The 22,701-nt window shown below is 35.5% G+C and overlaps 2 protein-coding genes across 4 annotated transcripts in view; one reads left to right on the forward strand and one right to left on the reverse strand.

Annotated features, from left to right (window-relative positions):
- The window catches only part of LOC140754828 (uncharacterized), a 712,244-nt gene extending 703,908 nt beyond the window's left edge, over nucleotides 1–8,336 (forward strand). For all 3 annotated transcript variants that reach the window (XM_073089941.1, XM_073089942.1, XM_073089943.1), the window contains 4 exons: nucleotides 1,712–1,851; nucleotides 2,452–2,552; nucleotides 2,844–2,948; nucleotides 4,192–8,336. In XM_073089941.1, the coding sequence (XP_072946042.1) occupies nucleotides 1,712–1,851; nucleotides 2,452–2,552; nucleotides 2,844–2,948; nucleotides 4,192–6,717 (2,872 nt within the window). In that variant the 3' untranslated portion in view covers nucleotides 6,718–8,336. The remainder of the gene's footprint in view (nucleotides 1–1,711; nucleotides 1,852–2,451; nucleotides 2,553–2,843; nucleotides 2,949–4,191) is intronic.
- Nucleotides 8,337–13,394: 5,058 nt separating this feature from the next.
- On the reverse strand, nucleotides 13,395–20,848 carry LOC140754733 (uncharacterized). Its single transcript, XM_073089813.1, has 8 exons — nucleotides 20,650–20,848; nucleotides 19,911–20,041; nucleotides 19,423–19,542; nucleotides 17,949–18,627; nucleotides 17,261–17,438; nucleotides 16,347–16,538; nucleotides 15,844–15,951; nucleotides 13,395–15,311 (listed from the first exon to the last, which is right to left on the reverse strand). Exons 1-8 carry the CDS (start codon nucleotides 20,684–20,686, stop codon nucleotides 15,032–15,034), a joined length of 1,725 nt encoding a protein of 574 aa, XP_072945914.1. The 5' UTR covers nucleotides 20,687–20,848; the 3' UTR covers nucleotides 13,395–15,031.
- Nucleotides 20,849–22,701: the final 1,853 nt, after the last annotated feature.

Below are 22,701 nucleotides of genomic sequence, written 5' to 3' on the forward strand. Positions count from 1 at the left end.
AGGCATATGTAACCACAGTACAGTTAGACCTTAAAATAGGAAATATTTTGGATTAAATCGTACCTTTAACAGAAAAAATAATTTTGAGTGGTGCTGTTATTCTTGCAAAGCACCGATATGTTTGCCTAAGAACGGCAGTTAAGCGCTGCTTTGTTACGGTGTCATGGGTATGGAAAGGGTGACATACTTATCCGAGGCGTACCAATTTAGTCTTCAGGGATAGCAAGGCATCTATAGCCAACTTCAGATAAGAATCTAGTCTTATCTTGAGTTGATTACAGATGTCCATGGACGGCACTATGCACTTACCATTAGGTAGACTACATGCTTGCTTGCCACTTCAGTATCATAAAAAAGGAAACAAGTTAAGTAACATAACAAAATTACTCTTTTATGTCACAACATAATATTTTGGTAAAATTAAAATACTTTTGGGAAATGTATTAACGTATCGTTAAAGTTTAAGCGATTTGTTACTAGAAATTCTATATTTACATGATCATAAATTATATGATCGATTGATCTGTTCAAGCGTCGATCGATTAAGATGATACCAAATTCGACGATTCTACCATCGATCAACGCTCGATTGATTGGTGTGTGGACCCTAAAATAACTCATTACTCTCCCTTCAAACCACTTAAGTACTTCAAATGACTAATAAGTCCTTCGCAATATAAATGACTACTTGATAACTTATTGTGGCTCTGTCGATCTAATAAGTGGTTTCATTGCGTCTAATTGAATGCGTCTGGATATTGTATATAACTTGTGGTTAGCTTGTAAACAATGCAGAATACATATAATAGAAATAATAAGTAATATGCTTTGTAATATGCTTGACATGTTATTAAACTGGGTACAATGTTACGTTTCTTAGGCACTTAAATCTTAGAAATGTGAATCCGAAAAATATTTTAATTAAACTTCCACTCTTTCCAGTTCAGGGTTAATTAACCGCCTGTCATTAATAATCAATCTATCCATTGTTTTACATACCAAAGATCGAAATATTAACAATATTTACCTACCTTCTACAAATTATCAAATTCCGATTCTTGGTAGATTTTTTTATTTATATATTTACAAAATCCACAGCTCAATTTAATTAAAGATTGATTATAAATAGTGGGCATACATCTACAGACATCGAACGTGTCAGACACGGGCCGTGACAGACGAAATGGTATTTTTCCGTACAATATTTTGTCAGGCATGATCTGTCAGCGCAATTATGACGGGAGATATAAATATTTCATTACACATTGCATAGGAGAAAATATTTTAAGTCACAGCTACCACCACATTTTGATAATAATAAACTGGCTACCCTCACATTTGGGGCATAATAAGGGATACCTACAGACCTGTACCCTTACCATGAGTTTTTACGTTTTGACAAGTATGACTGTTTTGGTATTTGTTTACGTATTGGCCCATACTATTTCCAAGTTCTGACACAATCCGCTAGGGGCGCTGATTGGAAATTATTATGTAGATAAGGGAGACATACTTTTTCGAGGCGTTCCAGCTTAGTCCTCAGGGGTAGCGGCGCATCTGTGGCCGACCTCGTATAAGAATCTTATCCTCTCTAGGGTTGATTACAGGTGCTCATGTGCAGGAGCCACTTACCATCAGGTGGAGCATGCTTTTCTGCTACTCCTATAAAAAATGTCTACATAATGACTAATTTGACTAACGTTGTCCACAGGCCACCCCAACACCACGGCGCGGCGCTATTGGCTGGCGTGGGGGCGGTGCCGTCGTATGCGCCCCCCGGCCGAGCGTTCTTCACGCCGCCACTACCCCCCGAGTACAGGAACCCCTTTGCTGATAAGCCGACACTTAGAGGTGAGAGATGATCTGATGTAACTAGATTGCCGGCAGTTAGAGTAAGATAAGAGTAGATGCATAAAGGTACTGGTAGATGGTAATTGATATACGCTTCTTCTCCATAATGAAACACCATCTCCATGAATTTCAAAGAAATATTTGATTTGATTATTTCAGAAGTTAAAAAGGGTTTGTGAAGTTTCCATCAACGGAAAAAATATGTACCTAATTAGTAAAGAAACAGAAATATGATTGGATTTCAAATTTTTAATTTTGGTAAATTGTCGCCGCCCATGAACATCTGTCAATCACATAAACAATAATTGAAACCCTATCTTAGATCGGGCACAGATGCGTTATTCTCTCAAAGTTGCGCGGGTTGTGTGTCCTCACACTCCTCTCTTACCATACACACCAGACACACCAGAACCAGTCAAACTTTAACGGTAATTGTTTACCGTTTGAATACTTATCTGGTGTGATTGAAACTGACCTTGTTTAATTAAAATTATATAACTATAAAAACTGTAAGAAAAACACCATCAGTGCACGTTCTAAGTAATATTTTTGAAAAATACATTCTTCAGTGGAAATAATATTATTTTTTGTAAATTCCAGGCACAAACACGGATGGGAACAACTACCTCAACAGGCGGCCTATCCCTCCCCCCTCCCTCGGGCCGGGCCACGAGAGGATCCCCATCAGACCTCCTGGACAGGTAAGATTCTCATAAGCATTACTACCCATTCAGTCAGTTCAATCACAAAATAAAAACGAATCGTTCGTTCAAAATCGACGTTCGTTTTAATTTTGTAGTTCAGTTCAGTCAAGTTGTCCCACAAGACTTTCACGGCATCACTATTATCAATTATAAAATAAAGAAGAATAGATATATCTACAATAATAAAGAACTACCTCTCATAAAGTATGAAAAACTAATGGAATAATATCATTACGCCCAATAAAGTTAATTAAATCCCGGTCATTAATTGAACTTTACTAATTTCAGGAGACATCGTCCCCGCAAGTGCCGGCGCCTCCCCCCGCGCCGCCCCTGCCCCCTGTGGGTCTGGAGCCTCAGAAGAAGAAGGCCCTTAACACCCCTAGCCATAAGGTTTGTATGCCTTTACGTATTTCAAGTCATTACTAGCACTTAGGATTTAAAAAATGACACTATATAAAGTTCTCGTAGGAACATTAGAGAAGGAACTTTAGATATTTTTGGTAAAAGTTTGAATATATTCTACTTAGTAAGAAATACTTCTTAGTGACGACAGAATCCTTCCTATTTAACTGTAAGTCCTTTAGAAATTGGTTTAATAATTTTCAAGTTAATCTCGTGCCTATCGAAAAAAACCAACAAGTTAAAAATAATATTAAAAAAAATATCTCTTTTAGTATTGCGAAAATAAATATGTTTATTGGTTTATATTGCACTATTTAGAATACAGACGGATCCCACTTTTATTTATTTTTTAGATAGATAAATTATTAACTATTTTGATTTATAAATTTTGCATATCTTCAATGCAGATAAAACATTATTCAAAATAAAAACCAATTATAAATAAAATGAAGTAAACTATATGGAATTATTCTAAGAACATAATTAATACCTTATAAATTATTGTAGGTAAATGATTTTAATTTTAGCCCGAAACTATGAATGTACGAATTTTAACAAACCGTAACACACTTGTGAACTTTGAAGCATCATTGGTTCTGAAAGTGTAAAGTGAGTGTTAATAAATAAAGTAAACAGAGAGAAGTGAAGATTTTCACACGGCAATATAGGGCAACTAGTAACGCTTCGAATTGAATTAGACGTTATTTGTTTGGTAAACTTTGTTGGTAGCCCAGTTACATATTTCTAGTCAAAAATGTTTAGTGTTCATGTAATGAAAATTTTGAATTTCGTAACGCTTATTAGACGATAGAGCTCAACTATGACATAACTAAACATAAACCAAATGTTAAATATAACAAAACCCATTGGTGTTCCTGTACATAACAAAGCTCACGCCCACATAGACATATATTAGTGTTACAACACACCATGAGACACTCACACAAAAATAAACTTAAACATTTTTGTTCTTTGTTCGTCACAATATTATGTCTGTCAATAAATTTAAAATTACCTTTAAATTATATGGAGCAAACTCCCAGACAGTCTGAAGGTGGTAAATAGTCACTGCCGCGTTTGACCGTCTTCAAAGAACGATAACATAATAAATAGGACTGGTGCCCTAACTAACTGGCTCATAATTATTTGCCTTATCACACAACTTTTCACCGAAAAGCAGTGCTTTAATTATAGAGTACAAAACATTAACAATTAAATTTACTCTTTTCAGCCCGACGAATTAGACGGAGACACAAAGTCTGGTACTGACCAAGCCAACTTCACAGACTTTGTCCCGAACTCGCTCAACATCCCGACGATATCCAGAATACTGTCCGGGTCCAACGGAAGGAAGGAAGACATCCCAGATGTCCTCCTGCGAACCGTCACAGCGAAACCCCAACACAACCAGGAGAAAACTTCCAAGAGTGACGTATACGTGACTAAGGAAGTAGGTGTCACTCTAAGTGACGCTAAAGATTCCTCCACAGAAGGTGTCTTAGCTGTACTGGATCCGGACATGAATAACTTAGATAGGCCTTTAATAGTCGACCAGAATGGGGAGACGAATACGAGAAGAAATCTGCAGTATTCGACGAATAAGCAGACGGATAGGAACGACAGCAGGAAAGACGAGAACTACTCACCAGCGACCACGATAGGCTTCGAGCTGAGGGACCCTGAGATGTCGACGGAGCGTTACCACAATCTCGCGAATGTGAACTCAGATAAGAAGATCTTGAAGCAGGATTCTAAGAACAACGGACCGATCCAGAGGCCAGGCGTCACTTGGCCGTTCGCGTGGAACCTCCACATTTACTTAGCAACAGTCATGTTCACTATATTAGCCGTATATTCAATATTTAAGATCATATGCTTCAATAAGTTCACACATTTATTCTCACAGTACTACTTTATTATACTCCATTTAATTTTAGTCTTCGTGTGCCTCATGAGGATATTTTACATGTGCTACGATCCTTACAACATCAACAATTCGTTACCGATTTACATCAGCGAGATTCTGCTGCATGTCCCCGAAATATTTTTGAGCATAGCGTTCGCTTGCACGATCCTGTTCCTCCTAAGATATAGTATCGACTTTAAGAACATGTGCTGTTCTTTCCTGTTTCGTTCTAGAACGATTATCATAGGCGGTGGACTCCATCTCCTATCCTGTGTAATGTTGCATATCTTTGAAAATAGTAATACAATATATAGGACTCCGATGGGAGTCGAAAAAAGGGTATTAGGTCTAACTTGTCAAATTATATTTATCATGGCATGTCTCACGCTCGGGCTATGCTACCTATATGTATATAAAATGCTCAAATCAGTGTTACAGAAAAAGAGTCACACCTATGTTCATGGCTCACAAACGTTATACCAAGCGATTCATATAAATTTAGCATCAGCGTTGTTGTTCGTTTTGATGGCCACTCTCCAGATTTACGGGATCTTTGGCATTCACCAAGTCAACATGACGAAGTTTGACTGGCTGCAATGGGGTTACCAATTCTCCTTGCGTCTCATAGAGATTAGTGTTGTTGCTCTCATCTCCTGGGTTATTAGCTTGAAGGTTCGCATTATTGCGTCTTTGCAGCACGAAAAGGCTGACGGTCACAAGATTTCAGGGTTAGGTCTCTTCCCATGCACCGCTGGTTCTAGTAACGATCAATTCGAATCTGACTACCCAGCTATATGCAACACCAATACCAATCTCCACACGTACACATTGAGGACTGGCAAGCCAATCTATGAGACCGCTGGCCAACATCCAAATGTGCCAGACCAATACTGTGGTGGAGCTCCAATGGACCATCAAAGATTCCAACTGAATACTCTAGCAGTAAACTGTGACAATAATTCTGGAACAGAGAATTATTCCGGTCACAGCTCTATTGCCAACGCTGGTCACAGCAGCTCCACAGAATCCAGTAACGCGACATCCAGCCAAGGTGTGACCAATCATTTGATCAAACACCACCCCAACATGGCAGGGTATAACGGTATAGAGTCCGCATCAGACGACCATTATTCGAATTGTGATCCCGCAATACAGTCCCTTCAAGGTGACGATCCCTTGGACCACGAGTATAACGTTATCCAATACGGTAGCAACAGCGACTTTATCCGGGACATCAAAAACCAGAACTATAATGGTGGTTCTAACCGTAGCTCCCACAACTTTAAACATATGTCCTACGATAGAGTATCATCACGAACGAACAGTAACCCTCGCAAGAAGCATCGCGTTAAGAACAAGAATGTTCAGAATTGCATGACGATGGGCTACGATCCGTCGATGAGCCACCACTACCACCAACCACACATGCCAGACGAATACGGCAACTATAACGAGAATGCCTCCTACCACTCTTCTGGTATCCAGACCCTTAACCCTAACCGAAGCTACGACGGTCCTTGCCAACAAATCAGGAATTCGCAGCGTAGGAACTCGCCGTCCACTTCGATGGTTAACTCTAGTGGAAGCCAGAAGCGTGGTAAGGGAAACGGCTTCCCAGATAGGCCAAAATCCACTGATCTTTACGGATTTTCCGAAGATCCCAACGAGAGAAACTACCCTTGCGCCTTAGGTGGAACCCCTCAACCAGCACCCAGAAACTGTAGTTACGAGGCATCGTACTCTCAACCCCAAGACGAAATCAACCCCAACGAAGGGGGTAATAGTATGTTAGTGGCTCAAGACGGCTTTGTTAGGTTTCGACCATTGGAAGACGGTGCGTCGCAAACCTGATTTACGATAAATCTGTCGTACGCGACAGAAAACCTAAATTTTTAAAGGCTGACTCAATTTCTGAGAGCCGTGGAGTGTGACTTGATTCATACGTTACACTATTGTATATTGTAATATAGCTAGATCTAATGCGGTAACTACGATATCGGCCTCTTGTACATAGCGTTTCATTTATTTCTAAGGCCTTGTAAAGTTAAGTATTGTAACGTGATTACGCCATTATTTTTACGATGTTTAACGATGAGTTTGACATAATTTTGGATCGATTGACCAATTTGTGGATCAAAATGAATGTAAACGAAAGCGAAAATAACAATCGTTTCGAAAAACGGAACGACACTTTAGGCGAACTTAAAAATCAACTTTTTTAAATAGTAATGTTGCCATTACGTTTTTTTTTTATTTGTCACAACTCACAACTGTGTTTTACTGTTAGTTGCTAACATTGACACTCAGAGTTAGTCTAGAAGTTAATAAATCAGAGTTATAATCTGAATTTGTTGCCATATTAAAGACACATAGATAAAATAGTTTTCCCCACACGAGCTTTGATCAAACCTGAGTCGTTTGTAAGTGACAAATTTAATGTGATAATTTCGTTTAAAAATAACTCTGTCCATATTGTTGTAAGGTAATATCAAATAAAATACGCCTAAATATATTTATTCACCTGTCAACATAATGTTGTGTAGTTATGTTGGTGTGTAACCAGCTTAATGTTTTATGTCCATTAATTTAAGATACTTGTTCTGATTTATATTATCAATAGAATTTATAATAATATATAGAACATGTTGTGTTTTCCCACGAAATTAAGTATTTATGTAGTGATTTCTATTTGCAAAGGATAATGAAAGTCCAATGTGTTTTTTGTTTATGCCTTCAAAATGTTATTACAATAAAACCGAATGTCCTGTAAGTGTTACCATGTTAAACTTTTGTAAAATTAGAAAAAACACGAATTAAAATCGACAAATTAAAACTTTGACCTAGTCAACGAGGTTTAAAGAAAAATACTTTCGATAATTTTTCAAAAATTATAGGGGCGAGCTCTATTGTTTTTGAAAAATTACATCTAGTAACAAGCATCATCACATAGGATAATAATAATAATGTACACTATCGCAGAATTTTATTGTTGTAGATATATTATTTGTACAACATAATTACATAAATGTTCAACATAATTAGAAGTTCGTGTCACATGATGTTGGCTAAAGTACAATAGATAGGTAATGAAAATAATTGTAAAAATTAGGCGACAACTAAAGAATATTTATAATCGAAACTAAACTTGTTTGAATAATCTACGTGTTCTTTTGTGGCGTTATGTGCGCATATTATAATTCCTATGTACATAAAATATACAAGTATGTATGGTATTTTATCACTATCATACGAAATGCCACGTTTTAATTTTATATTTTTAAATTATAGGCACTGTATATAACTAAGGGTCACGTAATGTACCCATTTTGAAAAATCGGACGCGTGTGCGTTCTGTTTGTAAATTATATATAACTTTTTTTTAATATTTCCAAGACTGTACCTACTTTTATCATTTAACAAAACGACAACTGACATTTACTATGTATAAATAAATAAAAACGATATTAAAATATGTTGTTTCATTTCTATTATTACCTAAGTCTATGGCATACACAATTTAGGTAAAATTGGTAAACACTGTAATATTGTCAACTTTAACTAGAGACCCCATTCCGATGACGTCACACTCATGAAAATATGTTTAAAAAAGTTGGTAAACAAAAAATTGTTCTATGCGTAATCATAGTCAAGGCCGGTGATCGTATTATTCAAGTGAAAAAGTGAATAAAACAACAACTTTACTACATCAAATCTTCATTAAAGTGAATTCCTATCGGGGTAACTAAAAAAAAAATAGTTCAAAAAACTACAAAACACGCTTTTATGATAAAATCAACTTAAAACGTAGAAAAGTATTCTATTTCATTCTTTCATACATACAGGGTAAGATAAGGATGTATGTTGATCTCTTTCTACAGAAAAACGGAGTTACTCGCTGACAAACATACAAGTGAAGCTAATATAAAGCGTGTAATTACCACACTGCATCCACGTAACCCCGCAAGAAATTAAAATATAATACAAACTTTCAAATTTGACCGTTTGAAAAAGTAGACAATAGTAATAACATAAACTATTTTCTTGATCCAATACAACTAGCGGTGGTCGTTGAATCAACGAACTAGTTAAATCAACCGTTGATTCACTTTCAACGAATCAACGTTAACCCAATAGAAATTAACTAGTTAAATAAGTCAACGACGTTAAACGGAACGTTTCGTTATTTTCAACGTAAAATTGTATTTTGTTTAGAATTAAACTAACGTTATTTTTTAAGCTATTGTATACCTTCTATCGCGGGCCTTGAGCGTGGAGACCGAATCCAGAAATTCCGTAACGAAAAAACCTAACACCCCCCACTCCGACCGGCACAGCGGTGATACTTTTTAGTAGCGATCTGTGCGCCTCGGGGCGCACACGCCAGTTGACGGGTTAATGACTTTTTGCATACTGCATAAATAAAATAAATATATAATTGTAATTGCATAAGTTGATAAAAAATGCTATGCAATAGCTTTACCGCGGCAGTCTCCGAGTGCCACACGATTTTTTTTTTTTTTTTTATAATATACGAGTAGCAGACGAGCTTGATTGTCGGTATAATAGCATAATTTGAACTCCAATTATGTAGAATATATCGTATTATTTCCTAATAAATAATTATAATTATAAATATCAAGAATTGATATTCATATCAATTCTTGATATTGATATTTAATACTACACACTACGTCAAATTGTTCTTAAATATCATTTACCGCACTTCAGTAGAGAAGCTTTGATCGTTGCAACATAGTTAAAAACCGTTTATTATTGATGCAAGTTGAAATGAGTAACACGTTAACTCGTTGATGAAATTAACTAGTTGATCAACGGAAATTTACGTTGACGGAAAAAACTTCAACGACCACCGCTAAATACAACTTTTATTATTCCCTCGTAAAATACAAGTCTCCCGCCAAGCGCGTTCTTTTTCTTGCTTTATGCTAATGCACACAATCGTATAACCCATACAGCCAATGACTATATAAATGGGTAATTATTATTATAAAAATAACACATCATGAATATAACACAAAATAATGAATTAAAACAATATTATAATTAAATAATTTGAATATATTTCTAACAATAGTAACGCAACCTAAGCGACATCTGTCGTGGCTAGACAAATTATTCGAGGTAAAAGTGGCGTACTCGTATTCGCATTATAGATATCAAAGGACGTAACTACATCTAGCGGCATTTGTAAAAACTAAATCCTCCAATATTCCTACGACAACTATATTGACTTTATCGATATTAAACAGAGGTCGCTGTATTACTTAACTATGTCAACTATGAAGAATAAAAGTAAATCACTTATTGCATGCAAAAAGTGCAAATCCCCTGTGACGGATAAGTTTTATTTAAAATGTACGCACTAATGGACTTAGATTGTGCATTGGTTTCAGCGAGACAATATCAGAAAATGAAAAAAGAACTACAAACAAAATAGCAATGCCAAAGCTGCCAATATAAATTATCAATAAATACAATAAAAGATATCACTAGCACTCAGAATACCTCTCCCTGCAATGTTTCCGAATTTCCTTCTCAAAAGTTGATAAGTATATAGACAGTCTGTAGGTGTGAAACTTTAATAAAGCGTGGCGAGGAACTTAATTTAAAATTAAGTGGCTTTCTTTTAGCAGACAGCTTCTGAAGAAACCAAATGAGGAGGGGAGGATATATGTGTAGAGATGATATAAGATATAAAAAAGTTAAATTTCCTGAAGTATTAAGCCAGGAACTATGTTTCGAGATCTGCGGTATTGAGCTTATTAATATCAAGTACTCTATTATTTGCATTTATCGCACCCCTAATAGTAATCCGCTCACATTTTTAGACAATTTGAAAAATTATTTATGTCTCCGTAATAAAATTAACCAAACAGTAAAGTTAAAGACATATAAAAACACAAAATTAATTTTAATAATAAATCATTAAAATTATTATGAATCTTAATAATACCCCAGCCGTTGGGCATGACTATATTCCAACCAAAATATTAAAAATAGCTTCGAAGTTCATTTCGCCAATCTTAAGTCACATTATAAACATGTCGTTTACTACTGGCATATTTTCAGCAATTCTTAAAATATCAATAATAAGGTCTATTCACAAAAGTGATGAAAAGACTATTTTGAATAATTACCGGCCTATTGCTCTCATATCGATATTTTCCAAAATTTTTGAAATCGCTAAGCTTTTACGTATAACAAACTATATTGATAAATACTTACTCCAGATCAAAATGGATTTCGCAAAAATAAGTCTACTACACTAGCTGCCTTCAATCTAGTCAATAGTATACTAGAAAGTGTGGACAACAGGCATAAAACAACTGGTATATTATTAATATGAGCAGGGCCTTTGATTATCTCCCTCATAAACTGCTACTGTGGAAATGTGAACGGTATGGTATGCGTGGCCGACCACTTGAATGGCTCATAAGTGACCGGAAGTAATGTAGATTAGTAGAGAAGAGGAAACTTACCAATCAGATTTAAAATACAATACAGTTGGAGTTCCTCAAGGAAGTAGTTTAGGACCATCCATCCATCCATCCATCAGCCTTTTGAGGTCCACTGCTGGACATAGGCCTCCCCTAATTGGCGCCACTCCAACCTGTCCCGTGCCCTTTGAAGCCAGCGGTTTCCCGCGGTCTTCTTCAGGTCGTCGGTCCACGGTTTTGAAGGTGGTAGAACCCTTTGTGGTTCGACTCCGGCGGCACCACCGCCTCACCTATTTCTACCTAATAACAGCAGTGTTAGGCGCTGCTGTGTTCCGGTTTGAAGGGTGTGGTCAGGGAGACAGACTTTTCCGAGGCGTTCCAGCTTAGTCCTCAGGGGTTGCAGCGCATCTGTGGCCGACCTCAGGTAGGAATATTTAATCCTATCTGGGGTTGATTACAGATGTCCATGGGCGGCAGTAGCCACTTACCATCAGGTGGACTGCATGCTCGTCTGCCACTCTTATATTATAAAAAAAAAAAAAAAAAAAAAAAAAAAAACCTGGTCGGGGGGCGGCCTGTACTTCTCTTGCCTACGCGTGGTCGCCACTCGAGGACCTTCCTTCCCCACTGGTTATCGGTCCTCCGAGCGATGTGGCCTGCCCATTGCCACTTTAGCCTGCTAATTTTGAGAGGTATGTCGGTAAGCTTAGTTCGTCTACGGGTTTCATCATTGCGAATCATGTCTCGTAGCGAAATACCAAGCATAGCTCTCTCCATAGCACGCTGAGCGACTCTAGAGCTTTCGAACTAGGCCTACAGTTAACGACCACGTTTCGGCGCCGTATGTCATCACTGGCAACACACATTGCTCGAACAGTTTCGACTTCAGGCACTGAGGAATTTTGGACGAGAAGATACTCCGTAATTTCCTGAAAGCAGCCCAGCCGAGTTGGATTCTTCGAGTGGATCTTTCGACCTCCCTCTCAAAGTTGGACTTACACATTGTACTCGTCAACAACTTCGAGAGGAGTGCTATCAACAAATACCGGTACGGGTGATATGGACATTGGACATGATTTTCGTCTTGGCCATGTTCATCTTAAGACCCACCCGTTGTGAGGCACTGTTGAGGTCTCCTAGCATTTTGCTGAGGTCCTTCAGCGAATCTGCCAAGATGACTATATCATCGGCAAATCAATATCCTGGTACTTTCAAACTTGCAATGATGTTTAAGCACAGTGCTGCCGATCTCGCTTTTGACATTTAAACGGTAACAACGACATCTATCAAGGAAGCGCTGACATTGTTTTTTTTTTTATATACCCTCTACTTGATTATGATACCCTGGTACTTTCAAACATGCAATGATGTTGCACAGTGCTGCCATCGGCTTTAAAATATGGTATAATAGCGCCATCTATCAGCGAAACGCTGACATCATAGTGTTATATAATTTACATTTTGCTGAATTAATATGTCCTGGTACTTCAAAAACATGATACACGCTCAAAAATGGGTTGATTAATAATAATTTATTTAGAAATCATTTTTATTATAAGAAAGGATGAAATAATAACAGATAAAAATATCAAAAATATATTATTAATGATAATAAGGCTAAGTCAAAACAATGTACATTATTTACTAATAACAAGAATAAAGTTACTTCATCACTAAAAAATAATATTTGAAATGTGATGTTGATACGCATATCAATGCAGGACACAGTAGCGTCATGCGCCATGGCCTGTGACCTCTTGTGATTGATTTTGAGCTTACATTTTTGAAGTACACAATTCCAAATACATAAACGTCTTTTATTTTTCATTATTTAAGGCCTGGCCACACAGAACGCGTATTCTAGTACTAGTAGTTCTAGAAGTAAATATTGACTCCGCCGAGTTTTTATTCCCTTATAATGACGCTAACACGCAAATCTGTAATAAATAATAGTTTAAAAAAACCTAAAAAAGCACGCTTTTATTGCTAATCGAACTAAAAACTAGAAAAAAAATGTAAATAAAAAGAATATCGAACAAAGAAGATTGAACAATCAATCATAATGAAATAAAATTATAATAACATTAAAGTTTTTAAAATAATAATTCAATTCAGAGTAAAAAGCGTGGGGTGCTTGATATTTTAAATGTTACAATCATTCTATCGGCAATTGTCTATGAGAGAATAGTTATGAACCGCAGTAAAATGAACAGTATGTGGCCGCTTAGTACAACACAATTGGGTGCTAGAACGCGGCGTTAGCATTTTTTTTTATAATATAGGAGTAGCAGACAAGTGTGCAGCCCACCTGATGGTAAGTGGCTACTGCCGCCCATGGACATCTGTAATCAACCTCAGATAGGATTAAATATTCCTACCTGAGGTCGGCCACAGATGCGCCGCTACCCCTGAGGACTAAGCTGGAGCGCCTCGGCAAAGTCTGTCTCCCTTACCACACCCTTCAAAACGGAATACAGCAGCGCCTAACACTGCTGTTATTAGGTAGAAATAGGTGTGGCGGTGGTGCCGCCGGAGTCGAACCACAAGGATTCTACCACCTTCGCCTTCCACCACCTGCCTGCCTGCCACCTTCGGGATTTACTTCTAGCGCGGCACTAGAATACGCATTGTGTGACCAGGCCTTTAGACTGTCCAGGACAAAGACCCCTGAAATGTCATACCAACAATTACATTTCTTTGTTTACATTTTTAATCTCAAATTCGATTTATGGCCGTCTATTATCTGTGTAACCAATATTCAATTCAAAATGAAAACTAGCGTCAAACATAACATTTCAAAAAGTTACAATAAAAATATTCAATTCAACAATCGAAATGTCATTAGAATAAAATTAAAAAGTAGAAATACTTTGTATCCAGTACAAGTCTATACAAATTAAATGTAAATTATTAACAATATACTTACCTTCCAAAAGTCATAGTGTGTCAAAATTATTACAATTATACAATATACAAGTAATAGTTATAAAAAACTCATTTTGTATCAGTCTTTATATTCACAATTAATAATTAATTTGGGTAATATTCAAATATATTTAGTCCAAAATCCCCAGCATTTAGGTCAATCTACAAAAGTAGTTTTAGTCTATTGTTTTAAACTGATCCGCGGGAACGTAAATATTTCTAATATGGCGTCCTAATTTACTTATTTTTGCCATAGATTAGTAAAGATACTTCGCCGCCTTGAAATTGAATGAAGCCACAAACGGCTTATTAGTAAGTTCTTTTTTTTAATTTTTGACAAATAAAAACATTTTTAAAGAAAATTTACGAATAAATAACTAATACTGCGTAATTTACATAATAAATAAATAATTATTCCAAATATTTTAGGGATATTTTAGCACGGAGACCTGGCAAAACTTATTTACTTTACTATTACTATTTCAATTCTCAAAACTGGGTACATTTTCTTGTTAGGAGTGAGTAATCTTTACTAATCTATGATTTTTGCTTAACTTTACTAACGTAATGCTAATGGCATTCATCTTTTTTACAGTATTTAAGTCCTTTCATATGCAAAATGCATAAATATGCAAAAATTTATTACAATCAATAAAATAAATAGACATAACTCCAAATGAAATTTTCATCAAAAATTCAAGTCATATTAAGATTGGTGATATTGTCTATCACCACAATATGTCCTTTTTTCGACTATACGTTATATCTGACCCAACCCACTTCTATAATTCTATAACATCACCATTCTTCAACGCAGTTTTCTTCGCTGCAAACTGTTCACCGAGTAGCTTCATAACTTGAGCATGGGTACGGGTCCCATCTTTTAGAGTCCCATAGTTTTCTTTCACATACAGTGCAAAGTCATTAGGTCCGCCCTTACGGGCCGGTGTGGAGACTACAACGCCATCTTTCGTTTTCTTGTTGACTATAATTTCAAACGTACCCCTGCAGTACCCACAGCATTTCTTCGTTATGTCGATGGATTTTGAGTGACGTTTGATACTGAAAATTAATGAAAATATTTTTCAAAAATGTTTAGTGTCATAAAAACACATCGCTGCTTTGCAAGAATAATAGCACAACTCAAAATTAACTTTACTCTTAAAGGTACAATTTAATCCAAAATATTTCCTATTTTAAGGTCTAACTGTACTGTGGTTACATATGCCTATAGTTACTCATACCTGTATGTTCCCTTATTTTAACTTCATTTATTAAAAAAATCTCGAAACAAAAACATTGTTTAATTTTAAACTGGCTCCCCTGGAAAATTCCTATTTTTTTTGAGTTGTGGCAATATTCTTTGTAAAGCGACATAGGTGTTTGGTTTGTCAATATAATACAAAAGTTCCTACTAAAGTTTGTTTCGACAATTGAGTATAATACTGGTATTGTACTCATACAGACAGAAAAACATACAAACACACATAAATTTTCTTTAAAAAGACATTTATGAAATAAATAACAAACTTCGAAAATACTTATTACAAAAGTTGGTAGAACTTATATACAATTTTATTTGTTTTGTATTTACCTGTAACCACATTTAGTGCACTTGTAAGAATATTTAAAATGTATCTCCATATCGTGACACCGGGATATCTCCCCCAATTCCGGAAACACTTTAATTGCTCGCGTAGCCCTGTATAATATAAAAGAAGAGATTAATATAAGGATAAAATAAAATAAATTACATTTAATCATAAAATTATTACGTATAATTACATAAAATGATTAGCATTCAATGAAAAAAAATTAATTATTCATGGATTATTTTGAATTTTCGACAATAATAATGAATAGTCTATATAGGCTAGTGTCGTACTTTAGGACATTATAATTTACAATCACATGAAACTGAAACACAAGTGATTTTTCAATAAAAAAAGGAAAACTGTCTTCGAACTTCAGAATTTCAAGCTTAAGCAAATCAATAGCAGCATAATGAAACAAAAATATGCCTAACTACTGAGAATCATCCAGAATTTTAGATAATACCAAAAAAATATAAAGTTTTATATTTAAAAAAAAAGTTACCACTTCTTCCACAAAGGCCCATGACCAGCTCTCAATTCGCCATCAATCAACCAAGTGGCAGCGTGACAGAGCTCATGGATGAGGGTATCCCTCAATCGCTGAGGAGCATCCAGCACTTTGGTTGACAGCTTGATGTATGAGGTTCTGATGCGGTCACATTTCGCGTTCTTGATTAGTCGGTTTGTTGTTGTGCTAAAAATATATAAATATATTTTCTTTAACCTTCAATTGATCAATAAAAAAATGTCAATTTTAGTATTTAGATGTGTGCTAAATTCCTAGCTTCAACCCTGTGGATTGCACATTAAAGGTTTTTATTATAAGTAGCTGTTCAAACTTGTCGGAAACCTTATGATTGGTTTCAAAATGACAAACAATAGTTAGAAATTAACCCATACCATTTGTTTATGTCAAGAAGTATTAAATTAGCATCTATATTCAATCCAGGTAAGATAAGTCTGACAAACTCTGAAGACCAACTTGACACACCAATTAAGTATCTCTTTAACTCTCTTTTCCCATACCTATCAAACTACAACACAGCAGTTTTTAACACTGTTGTTATAATCAGAAACGGCTGCCAGAATCGAACTACCCTAAGAATTGAACACCCTAAGAAATGAAGTTTGGGAAGTGGGGACGTATGTTCTAGTCTTTTCCCAGCCATACCTAATAGAGGAACGTAATCTTATATATAAAATTCTTGTGTCACAATGTTAGTTACCGTACTCCTCCGAAACGGCTTTACCGATTTTCACCAAATTTCATATGCATATTCAATAGGTCTGAGAATCGGCTACTATCTATTTTTCATACCCCAAAGTGATAAGGGTTGTTCACCCTTAATATTTTTTTATTTATATGGCAACACAATGTTTGCCGGATCACCTAGTAAATGTATAATCCAAACTAACCCAGCAGTACTCCTTAGTTTTGTGTCCCATAAGATAGCCATATCTGCATCCAGACGATCACTAAATACGCCCTTATTAAATTCCTTGAAGAGTCTCCTTGACAACTGTTCCCGTAATGTCTTATAATTGTCTCTGTACTGTATTGCTTCTATGTGACATCGCCATGAGGGTACGTTATCTGAAAGAATATATAAATTTTAATGAATACATCCATTAATTAGGCAATTAGAATATTATTGAACTCTCATTCTATTAATACATCATCAATCCGTTACTGTTCCAACACTGGGCACGGATTTCATCTCAGAATGAAAAGGATTAGGTCATGGTCCACCACACTGGCAGAGTATGTATTGGTAGACTTTACATACCTTTGCAAAACTTTTTTTTTGGATTTCTCAGGTATGCAATTTTAAGCAAGTGATCATTAATTTCTAATACGCACATAACTCTGCAAAGATCAGAGGTGCGTGCCTGGGATTTGAACCTCTTTGGAACCAAGTTTCTTAACCACTAGACTATCACTATTTTTATTAATTATATAAATTGTTATAAAATAATTACATCAATTACTTGAAGACTTGAAGTTAAATTTTATTAAAGTAACCACAAACCAAAAATTATTTTATCTAGATAAGAGGAAAATGTAAAACATATATCATCAACATAACAATATTAAATAACATACCTGCTAATGATGCTAGAAAACTCAGCCTTTTAACAACAACATCTGTTGTTGGTGTGACGGACACACTTTTAACTTTGTTCGTTAACAAATCAACTTCAGTCGTTAACTTATTAATCCTTTCATTAACCAACTCCGTTATAGTTTTACCCTTATTTTTCTTAGTTGTACTATTACCTTTAACTTTTATGGGCTTTGGTTCAGGTGTGTTCGGTATTTTTTCAGTATATAGCTTCTTCTTTGATTTCCTATCAGAGTCACATATATCATTCCTCTCTATAAGTTTACGTTCTGATCCAGTCAAATATAATTCTCTGTTTTTTCTTAAATCATGTCTAATATTTTCTTTGTCACTTTCATCGTCATCATTAAATTTTAGTTTTTTAGACACCTCACTAAGGTTGTCATATTTAGCAGATATAGATTTGAATAAGGTAGGAATTGTCTTCCACTTTTCTCCATACAAGTCGCTAAGTAATTTCTTATGTGACTGTTCTATTTTTTTTATAGAACATTGTTCTAAGGATTCATTGGCTATATCTTTTGGTGTAGATGGTACAGTTTCTTGTCTCGGTGTGGCGCAGATTATACTCTGAGCTGGAGACCACCCTCCGATACTTGGTCTTGTATCTTTGGTCTCCGTTGGTGATATAATATTTTCTTTTGTCAAGTTTAATGAGACCTGTAAATACATATAAGTATATTTTTTAAAACATCCTTAAAAACAAAACATTTTTAGTAAATTTAGATAGTGTCTATAAACAATTTCCAACTCTTTTACAGTTCTTCAATTAACTATTGACACTGTCTTGTGAACGCATGTAAAACATTAATCATTATATATTGTAAACTCAAAAAAATATGATATATTTCCAAATGGTAGGTTTCCAATAGGTAGCTCAGAAATATGGAAAATTAAATGTGACACACACAATAAACATAAGTGGAACTTTAGCCAATGCTATTAAGAAATATAAAAATGGACACTTCCAGGTTTTGGAATGAGACCTGCGTCCAGAGGGGGAACATAAACAGTTGCAACTAATATATTAACTTTAATAAGTAGAAATAAGTTGAAGGTGGTAGAACCCTTTGTGGTTCAACTCCACCATTCAGCACCACCACCGCACCTATTTCTGCCTTATCTCACTTCAACAGCAGTGTCGAGTGCTGCTGTGTTCTGGTTTGAAGGGTGTGGTAAGGGAGACATACTTTTCCAAGGCTTTCCAGCTTAGTTCTCAGGGGTAGCGGCGCATCTGTGGCCGACCTCAGGCAGGAATATCTTATCCTATCTGGGTTTTATTACAGATGTCTACGGGCGGCATTAGTCACTTACCATCAGGTGGATTCCATGCTTGTCTGCTACTCTCAAATTATAAAAAAGTACCATCTATAAATCATATGAAAAATCATACCAATTTGCTTATGTGTAAGTTAATTCTCTATTAATATACCTAGTCTTAGTTTCTTTACTTACATTGCCTGCTTTACCAGGAGTTTTACCGGAGACATTTAATTCACGCATAATATCCTCATATGTTTGGTCACAGGAGTCATTTATAGTTATAGGAGAGTATATCTTTGGTGATAATTGTACCTGGAAAAAATATATAATAAATATTAAGACAATGAAAGTTTGTATAGCTGATATTCTGGTGTTTAGTCAATTAAAGCCAAAAATGATATACATGTGTATTGTGTGACTTACATATACAAAATACTTTATAACACACAAAGTATCAAATGCAAAATTTACTCTAGTGTCAACGATGGACTAAGGTCGTCGGAGGCCTGGGGCAGAAATGTAGAATGAAGACCCCCGATCTAAAAAGTTGATTTGATTTTACAAAATTAAAACAATTGACTTATTTCAGTAAGTCCGGTCACCTTTTATTTTCGCTGACGACTTTTCTTGTTAGGAGTGATTTATCTAGTGTTGAACTTAGAAATATCTATATAACTTACTTTTTTTGGCCAATCCATGCATAATCTATCAAAAGACTCGTCAAGAACTATTATGTCAGGACTCGATTTAGGTTCTGGTGTCGCCGGACAGGCCTTTTTTCTGTTTTTCTTCAATGAGAGCTTAAGAAAACCTGGAAAAAAATTTTAAATACAAGGTATTTATACTCAGGTAGGTCGGCACCACCGCCACACCTATTTCTGCCTAATAACAGCAGTGTTAGGCGCTGCTGTGTTCCGGTTTGAAGGGTGTGGTAAGGGAGACAGACTTTTCCGAGGCGTTCCAGCTTAGTCCTCAGGGGTAGCGGCGCATCTGTGGCCGACCTCAGGTAGGAATATCTAATCCTATCTGGGGTTGATTACAGATGTCCATGGGCGGCAGTAGTCACTTACCATCAGGTGGACTGCATGCTCGTCTGCTACTCTTATATTATAAAAAAAAAAAAAAAAAAACTCAGGTAGGTTTCAGGTGCTGGAGAAGTGCAAGCAGATCACCAATAAAAAAAACTACAGGGTCGAAACTAACATTTGAGATATTTTACGAGCGTTTACCTAATTGGTAATTGCATAGAATCTGTGAAGTAGTCTATAAATGTTATAATAACACGTTTATTAAGTTAAACATTTCTAGCAGCTGTAGCCACAAATACATATGCACAAAAAGTAGCGCATTTGATTATATTACTTCAGTATTCTTAAACTTAAGTAAATGTGATGAATAAATATTTAATATTATACTTACGATTTCTGGGATTACTCAACGAGTTTTTAGAATCCATGTTTCGTGTATCGTCCAATCTGTAGCGTATTATGCACCTCGGTATATCCTCTAAGAGTATCGGTAATAAAATATCCTCTAAGAATTTATTTTAAGCCATGGGTACTTTAAATATTGTTCAACCGTTAAAAGTTGTATTATTGTTCTGACTTTCTGACTTCTGAAAATTGTGACATTTAGTTTATCCTGTGTTGCTATAATAGAAAGCTATCAAATTAAAATGTTACCCTAATGTAAAAATCATTAAATAATTACATATATATTTTTTAATTTACATTTAAAATACATATTTTCATTTAAATACAGAAAGATATTTTTAAATTTAAAATTTTAACATAATCAAATTGACATTGTCTGATTACAGTGCCATCTAACAGCGGTGTTATAAAGGTCACTTATTCCACACAAAAAAACAGATGTCGCTATTACTCAAAAAAATGAATGAATAAACTCGTAAGCCACACGAAAGAGATAACTTTGATTGATATAAATCGTACTCTGTACTTTAATAATAAATTATTTATGTAATAATATAATTTTATGTATCCTGCCTAAATATATACATACAACGCACATACATGAATTTTATTGGAAACAGTATCATTTTATTAATCAGCAATATTTTTATATAATTGAATTAGTAAGTAAGTATACGACTATGCACTCCGTTTAAAGATATTCCGTGATTCCAAATAGGGTCCAGAGTCCTCCCTGAAAACGTTACGGATATTAATACTCGAGAATACGGAATTGAAATGTCTTGTTACCTTGTAAGTATTTAGTTCTAGATCTGTAATAATTAAGTAAATCACTACTTATACACTATTATGTCGTAATCGTACATTATGTACATACCTAGTACATTATGTGTGCATTTTATTTTACCAGTAGCGGAATGAATCAAAACCTACTTAGAAACGAGAGCCCAGTAAGTAACAAGCGAAAGAAAGATATCAACATTGTTTTCCAAGCACTACGCTCATAGGGTTGTCAGACAGCTTAGTTGTGCAAAGAGTAAATATTACGAAGATTTAATATATAATGTAGGTAAGATTTACTCTATGTTATTGGTAGTTGATTATTTAATCAAATATCGAGTCCTTTTATTTGTTTTTGATGCTTTCCAAAATGTGTGTACTGTCGGCATTCGTGAATTACCCGTTGCTGACTCTTCCCGGCTAGCGTGCGAGTATGCAAGCGTACCAGAATCACACGCGTGCTCAAACCTGCGTGATAAGAAGATATCTTATTGTCAAAGTCCATGGGCGGCAGCGATTACTGCCTGTAATTATATAAAAAATGCGAACTAAATCTTACAATAATTCTGATCTCGCATTAGACGAATTGACAATCCTACGAGGCAAAACTAGATGGCGTCGCTCTATTGTAGTACCAGCTTCGCGCGCTTTTTAAGTTTCTCTTCGCAACCACAGACTAAACCTTCACGGTATAAAAATCGTGCCTTTCATTTGCTGTTTACGCAAGCAATTGAGTTAGGTACTTCACAAATATAAGTAGGTCAAGAATCATAACATTATTATCTATGAGTTGTTTGATGTTGAGAAATTGTTGAGACAGTTCAAATGCATTGTCTCTCTTGTTTATCCGTTTCGCTGACTTTCGATTGTTATTACGACAGTAAATAAATAACACTTATCTATCATTCGATTCACGGCAAGGGAAATCTAGTTAACTATAAAATTACCTACATAAAAACGAAAAAAAAACAATTGTTTAAAAATCCTATAATTTAGACGACGATTCAATCTAATCTAGATACCTCATATGTTAAAAAAGAGGGCGAGCCAAAGCACGAAATGTAGGTATATTCCGCGTAAAACTGCTAGTCCGCTCTGAATATAGAAATGGATCGCGTCGCAATAGCAAATTGTATGACTACACCTGCTCGCAACAGCTTCAGGACGGACTAGCAGTTTGGCGCAGACTATACATAGCTACCTACATTACCCTCCGCAGTTGGATGGAAATACCCTGTTACTCCTTTGAACATTTGTC

The sequence above is a fragment of the Epargyreus clarus genome, unplaced genomic scaffold, assembly GCF_041222505.1.
Source record: "Epargyreus clarus isolate Ecla_fem2 unplaced genomic scaffold, WU_Ecla_fem_2.2 ptg000031l, whole genome shotgun sequence".
Lineage (NCBI taxonomy): Eukaryota > Metazoa > Arthropoda > Insecta > Lepidoptera > Hesperiidae > Epargyreus > Epargyreus clarus.